The 6,953-nt window shown below is 43.0% G+C and overlaps 1 protein-coding gene across 6 annotated transcripts; it reads left to right on the forward strand.

Annotated features, from left to right (window-relative positions):
* Nucleotides 1-268: 268 nt before the first annotated feature.
* On the forward strand, nucleotides 269-4,247 carry LOC123402528 (calcium-binding protein P-like). 6 transcript variants are annotated; one of them, XM_045096455.1, is made up of 7 exons: nucleotides 269-439; nucleotides 658-739; nucleotides 855-923; nucleotides 1,106-1,195; nucleotides 2,140-2,216; nucleotides 2,499-2,804; nucleotides 2,915-3,209. In XM_045096455.1, exons 2-5 carry the CDS (start codon nucleotides 676-678, stop codon nucleotides 2,169-2,171), a joined length of 255 nt encoding a protein of 84 aa, XP_044952390.1. In that variant the 5' UTR covers nucleotides 269-439; nucleotides 658-675; the 3' UTR covers nucleotides 2,172-2,216; nucleotides 2,499-2,804; nucleotides 2,915-3,209. The 6 variants fall into 6 exon arrangements, with proteins under 6 accessions (XP_044952390.1, XP_044952387.1, XP_044952386.1 ...); XM_045096452.1 differs by lacking the exons at nucleotides 269-439; nucleotides 658-739; nucleotides 855-923 and adding exons at nucleotides 2,330-2,395; nucleotides 3,943-4,247 and having other exon boundaries at nucleotides 1,106-2,216; nucleotides 2,915-3,178; XM_045096451.1 differs by lacking the exons at nucleotides 269-439; nucleotides 658-739; nucleotides 855-923 and adding exons at nucleotides 2,330-2,395; nucleotides 3,965-4,247 and having other exon boundaries at nucleotides 1,106-2,216; nucleotides 2,915-3,178.
* The last annotated feature ends 2,706 nt before the right edge of the window (nucleotides 4,248-6,953 follow it).

Below are 6,953 nucleotides of genomic sequence, written 5' to 3' on the forward strand. Positions count from 1 at the left end.
CCACACGCTCGATACGTCACTACTAATTTTTTTTTCCAAAAGTACTAATGACGCACGGGGGCAGAGTACGTCATTACTAGTTGAACTAGTAATGACGCACCACTCACCCAGTGCGTCACTACTATATATATATATATTATTTTTTTTACAAAACTACTAATGACGCACCACCAGCTGATAATTTTTTAGATGATACACCACTAGTATAATTTTTTTTTACAAAACTACTAATGACGCACCACGAGCTGGTGCGCCATTAGTAACCAGGGTCGTCGCCAACTAGGGCTAAGACTTCACACTCGAGGAAAAAGGGGAAAAAGAAACCTGTGCAATCCACCATTTCTCTTCCTCCCCAACCCGCCATTATCCATCCTCAACCAGAGCGGTTCCCATCCCCGGGCGTCCTGCATCTGCCATCTCCTTCGATCCATCCGCGCAGGTAACTAAGTAGGCGCTGAGTTTTCTCCCCTCCAATCACCGCGCGTCCGTGCCGTGTATCCTCGCCGGCGGCACGACCCTTTCTCCCGGACGCCGCCGCGCGCGCGCGCTGGGTCCTGTAATGCGACGCCGCAGATTCGATTTTCTCACAGATCTGCGCTCGTCCGCGGCACTGACAGATCGGGGATTGATTGGCTCTCTTCTGCTGTTCTCTTGCAGATCGGCCGACCGGTCGAAATGGGCCACGAGGGCGCCAAGTACGGCGACGACGGCCGCCCCACCTGCGACTGCCTCCACTTTGGTACGACGTCCCTCTCTGCTCTGCCGCTGAATCTCCCCGTCGGGCTAAAATGATTTTCACACCAACTTGTTACTGAATGTCTAATATACTGTACTTTGCTACCTTCTTTTTTTAGACCTCGATGACACGCTCTACCCGGTGGGTTCAGGCATCGGCCTCGACGTCATGAACAACATATTACAAGGTAACATACATAACTAACATAAGCCACACTCTGCTGATTGCTTTTACTGAAAATCTGCACCAGTAACATCAGTTTGCATGAAGATACGTCAGATGCATGCCTGCTCTGTCTATGTATGTATATTATGGTGTTGATGAGTTCTCTTCCTGCTGTCTGACTAATTGGCTTGTCTGATGGTCCAGAATACATGGTCGACAGGCTCGCCAATCGAAATTTCAGTTTCCCTCCTCTCCACCGAAAACGCTCGCCAATCGAATCTGCAGTGTCCGCTCGTATGAGCTCTGAAACCTGTGCTATTTAGATGAATATAGTACTGCTGATAAAGTGAGGGGAATTTCTTGTTTGATCCCGTGTTATTTAGATGAATCTTTTTAGCTTTTCATGTCTGCTGGTGTGCCAAGAATTAGTCTGCGAGCTGCAATCTCGCTCTTCCGTGGCCTGTAAATATAGTTTGGTTTCCTCTCCCACCGTGATTTGACGTGCCGTTGTGTTTTTGCGGGTGTACTCTAATCCAATGAAATGCACTTTGCTTTTCATGTGTTATTAACAAGTACCAGTGCCAAGAACGCTAGTTCTTTAAGAAACTACCCTTGCTGTGTTATGATATTATCAGCCCATGGCGTCATGTTTTTAATTCTGCTTGTGTTGTATTTTGTGCCAATGCTGCTCAAGCAAAATTGAACCAATGGAACAGTTTACATCATGTGCTGTCATGATCTGAGTTATAGGACTTGCATAAGTGTTTGGAACTTTGTTTGTTCTTGTGACTGTGATTAAACATGCATATTTCTAGATAAAAAAATCACGTGTTGGTTTATGAATGCTATAACAAATCACGTATGTGTATGCTAGATAAAAGAAGCAACCAAGCTAGTAGCTTCATGACATTTCAGCTCATATAGTTTTTTTATATAAGAGAGATTCTGCAGTTTAATAGAACACATCGTGAATAATTATGAATTTCCTTTTTTTAGGACTATTTGTTTTGATCCAACGGTCAGGTGTTGCTCACCAGAAACATGCCTGTCTAACCAGATAGGAAGGCATGCCCTGTTTTATTTTTTTCCCCTGCGGTAGATCTGAGATGGGAGAGGTGCCGAAGTCCTGAGTTGCCGTCTGTCCTCTATATGCAACCATGATGCAATCGTCTATTGACAGACAGTCAATTGTGTCATATGCAGTTTATATTCTAACATCTCAATTTGTCACTTGGCAGGTAACGTTCATCCTATTATCCGTGTTGTTTGATGCGGTTTAATGGCGAGTAATATGCAGACTCCTGGTCCGCCTCAGGTAATTTTCACCCCCCCCCCCCTAGATCGTAATACGGTTACTCTCCGCACGAATGTTTCTCTTTGTTGCGTGGTGTCCAAGTTTGGTAACTCCCTTAATTATCTTCCAAGCAGCCCCCCCGCCCTCCTATGATGGGTTCTACCGCACCACAAAATATGTTACAACCAATGCCCATGCAGGTAAATTAGGACGTCTTATATATTTTTGCTTCCTTCTGCAGTCTGCACCTTAATAATAAGCACATGTTAGGTTATTAATAGCTATTATGTCTTCCATTTTCAGTGGCCACCAGTTCCGCCACAACAGCCTCCTCAGTTCATGCAACCAGCGCCACAACAGTATCGGCCTGTTGGTCAGGCCATGCCAGGAGTTAACATGGGCATGCCAGGGCAGATGCAACATTTTCAGCAACCTGGGCCACATATGCCTCATTCTGGTCATGTTCCGCCTGCATCACAAGCTGTTCCTATGCCATACCAGGCAGTTAGACCTATGTCATCAGCTCCTATGCAGCCACAGCAGCAAGCTGTATTCCCTGGTGGACATATGCCCACCATGGGCACCCCTATGCCGCCTCCTTCTTATACTGTATGCCTTGTTTCTCACCGTTTCCCTTTGATGTATATATATGAGTGCTTCTCCATGTCAATAATTAGAATATTTTCATTGTTTATAAGTTTATCAATGCTACATTTCAGTATCAACCAACAATGGTTCCTCCTGGAGCTCAACCCTGGGGTACAGTCCCAGGTCAGGGCGCTCCTCTTGTGTCACCAATGGTGCAGCCTGGGCATCAGTCTCTCTCAGCTTCAGTGCCCCCAGTAATGGCGTCAAAGCTCAATTCCGTTAGCGTAATCAAAGTAGCTTTGTTATCGATCAATGAACAATATCACTGTCATGATTAGAGAGATCAATTAATCAATAATGTACCCAAGGACAACGATGATGTGTACCCACGTGTGGTAAGTTATGAAAACGCTTCAATTAACCAAATGGACCATTGGACCATTGGAGGCAAAGCATCAAGCATTGATTTAGCCATTGACTCAAGTACATGCAACACACATTGTGAGTCCACGTAACGGGTACACCAACAACCTACAAAGACTAATGACATACATGCTAATAGTAGAACCAACAGGGGTAAAAAAAGGAAATGCACACTATCATCGTCGTTTTGTGATTATATCTTATTTCTTATATGAACTGTAAATATGTATATAATATTTTATGATTATATCTTAGTTCTTATATGAACTGTAACTATGTGTATAACTCTTTGTGATTATGTGCACAAGTTGTATGCCGTCTCTTTAAGTTTTTTTATTACTGTTCAGACTCTTCCATCTATTCTTGTTGTACTTTATGTGTGAAGTTGTTCTACTAGAAAGTAGTTCATGCTGTAGTGAGGCGAAATGGAACATATGTGGCATTGACACTTTTTAAGCATGATGTGCTTATCTTGATTTGCTTATGATGTGCTTATCTTGATTTGCACTTTTCTTCATAGGGATTATTTGTGTCTTTTCCGGCAATGATAAATTATTTTAAGTTAACCATCAAATGTACACGAGTTGTTAGTTATAAATGCTTTTCCATATGTTTGGGCGTCTTAAGTTATTTTATCAACACAACTTCAGTTCCTTTTGTGTACACCTTACTTGCCTACTATAAGCTCTCAATTATTTGTTTGTTGTGTTGTTGGTTTAAAACTGATGTAACTCAGTTTCTTGTATGTACCCATGAAGGTTGTCATGGGCTCCACATGCGTCCTATATTGTTGGCCCTTGATGCGGCGCCTCGGCCTCTCATAGAGGACCGGAAGCTTGCGGTAGCAGGAGCAAAAGCATCTCCGAACCCTTCGGCCCTTCCTGATGAGCTGCACCTCATAGTTCATCACTGGAATCCATGCTTTGTTTTTGTCGCTCTCAGGTTGCATATCATGCCAAATTGTCTCTGGCCTGCTCACTCGTTGTTTGTTGTCTCATTTGTCTCTCGCTATGGAAGAAATATAAGAGTGTTTATATAGTACCCTGTTCTAGCATTATTGATGAATTGTATTCGGAGACCAATATGATGAATGGTATTCGGAGACTAATATGATGAATTGTATTCGGAGATTAATCTTCTATTGTATTCGATAGATCTGCTGTTTATATGTTGTGCTCTCTATATTCTGTGCAGTAATATGTTCTGTAACCTGTGCAAATATCAGAAAAAAACCTAATATTCATACTAGTGGCGCACCACTCAACACTTTAGTGGCGCACTACAAAAAGCACACTAGTGGCGCATCGTCAACTAGTTCGCCATTAGTAAGCCAGAGCACATGGGTAAATATGGTCCTGGGAGGCATACTAATGGCGCACTGCCTGGTGCGCCATTAGTATACCAGATACTAATGGCGTGCGCCATTAGTATACCAGATACTAATGGCGCACCATGAGCTATACTAATGGCGCACTGCCTGGTGCGTCATTAGTATACCAGATACTAATGGCGCACCATGAGCTATACTAATGGCGCACTGCAGTGCGCCATTAGTATCTAGTATACCAGATACTAATGGCGCACCTGTGGTGCGCCATTAGTAAAAAATTCTAACGGCGTGATGCTAGTAGCGCACCTGTAGTGCGCCACTAGTAGCCAAAACAGGTGCGCCACTAGCAGGCCTTTTTCTAGTAGTGCTTCTTGCTACCTCTTGAGCTTGCGTGGCACTAGTAGAAAACAGGGCTATCGTTCGGCCCTGGCCAACCCATCAGTCCCGATTCTTCAAGAACCGGGACCAATGGAGGGTATTAGACCCGGTTCGTGAGCCCAGGGGGCCGGCCGGGGCCTCGTGGGCATTGGTCCCGGTTCATGTAGAACCATTTGTCCCGGTTCGTGATGGTCCTCGCTGCTGGCCCACAACCATTGGTCCCGATTCGTGGCTTGAACCGGGACAGACGGGTTGGCTTTAGTCCCGGTTCATGCCACGAACCGGGACAAATAACTTGCCTACATATACCCACCGCCGCGGCAGAGCACTCCACAGTGCTCTGTTTTTGTCAAGCCGGCGAGGGGAGGGCATTTGGGTGCTCTAGTTCACCTCCTATGCACATGAGGTGTTCGATGAAATGCCCGAGCCACACTAGTTAAGCTTTCTCCTCTCGAAACTCGACCTCCGAGCTCCATTTTCAACGAGATTTGTCTAGATTTAGCGGTCCGTCACGCCTTGTCGCCGCCCCGTCTTCACCGCCGTCGATCGCCCGCACGGATCTCGTCGGCCCTCATCATGTCTAATTTTCTTAGTTTTATTATTCCTTGTTATTATATAGTGCTATGCTTTTGGTATCCGCCCCCGTCGGCCATCGTCCTGTCTATGATTCAGATGTGGTATATATTATCTTTTCATAACTATTTGGTTCATTTATTGTTTATGACAATTATGTCGACCAATGTGACATAGATTTTTTTTTATCTAGGAGGTTGTTGAACCGGAAATTCCAACCGACCCTATTGTCGAGAGGTTAAATTTAGTTGAAGAAGAAAACAATTACTTGAAGGAAAAAATAAGAAAAATTGAGGAGGAGATGATGATATTGGAGTTGCATGTTGCGGATGTCGTCGATGATCACAAGATCAAGATGGATGCAATGCGGTTGAAGATTAAAAAGATTAGAAAATATGCCATTCATACCGAGGCTTGGTATCATTATGCAGTTGGATCAGTTGTTACCTTGGTTGTGGTTATGATCGCATTTGTTTTTGCATTGAAATGTTTTACATAATTTCAATGTATGGTTTAATTAGATGCTCTGGAGAGCTATATGTTGTTCAATGAGAACTATGTATGTACTTTGGTTTTAATGCTCTGGAGAACTATGTATGTACTTTGGTTTCAGAGTTCATTTCAAATGCTTTTCAACTTCATGGTCTTACAGCTTTGAATGGTGCATTTTGAACACAGAAAAACAAGGGAGTTCAAATAAGTTAAAAAAATTGAAATCCCTTTGTGTCAGACGAGTTTTCGTATGAAACCCTGATACTTCAAAAGAGATTGTCCGTTTTGTACACGAAGTGCATCCAGTTTTTGTCGTAAGCCTCTCTACTTTCTTGCACATGCTATGTGGGTGAAATGATGATACCATGCCAACTTGGAACCTTTTCAGAGTTCGTTTCAAATGCTTTTCAATTTCATGGTCTTATAGCTCAAAATAATCAGTAAATGCATGAAAAATAACAAATGAAGTCAGAAAGGGTTGTAAATTGATGATGTGGCTTTCAATGGTGCATTTTGAACACAGAAAAACAAGGGGGTTGAAATAAGTTCAAAAAAAATTGAAATCCCTTTGTAACAGACGAGTTTCCATATGAAACCCTCATACTTCGAAGGAGATTGTCTGTTTTGTACACGAAGTGCATCCTGTTTTTTCCGTAAGCCTCTCTACTTTGTTGCACATGCTATGTGGGTGAAATGATGATACCATGCCAACTTGGAACCTTTTCAGAGTTAATTTCAAATGCTTTTCAATTTCATGGTCTTATAGCTCAAAATAATCAGTAAATGCATGAAAAATAACAAATGAAGTCAGAAAGGTTTGTAAATTGATGATGTGGCTTTGAATGGTGCATTTTGAACACAGAAAAACAAGGGGGTTCAAATAAGTTCAACAAAAATGAAATCCCTTTGTAACAGACGAGTTTCCGTATGAAACCCTCATACTTCGAAGGAGATTGTCTGTTTTGTACACGAAG

This window comes from Hordeum vulgare, chromosome 6H (assembly GCF_904849725.1).
Source record: "Hordeum vulgare subsp. vulgare chromosome 6H, MorexV3_pseudomolecules_assembly, whole genome shotgun sequence".
NCBI classification, from domain to species: Eukaryota; Viridiplantae; Streptophyta; class Magnoliopsida; order Poales; family Poaceae; genus Hordeum; species Hordeum vulgare.

What these genes read in the sequence shown, in the direction of transcription:
- LOC123402528 (XM_045096452.1), top strand. Translation starts at nt 2,181, where the DNA reads ATGGCGAGTAATATGCAGACTCCTGGTCCGCCTCAG. An exon ending in AGACTCCTGGTCCGCCTCAG is followed by an intron (nt 2,217 to 2,329) that starts GTAATTTTCACC and finishes TCTTCCAAGCAG; the next exon opens with CCCCCCCGCCCTCCTATGAT. An exon ending in TACAACCAATGCCCATGCAG is followed by an intron (nt 2,396 to 2,498) that starts GTAAATTAGGAC and finishes TTCCATTTTCAG; the next exon opens with TGGCCACCAGTTCCGCCACA.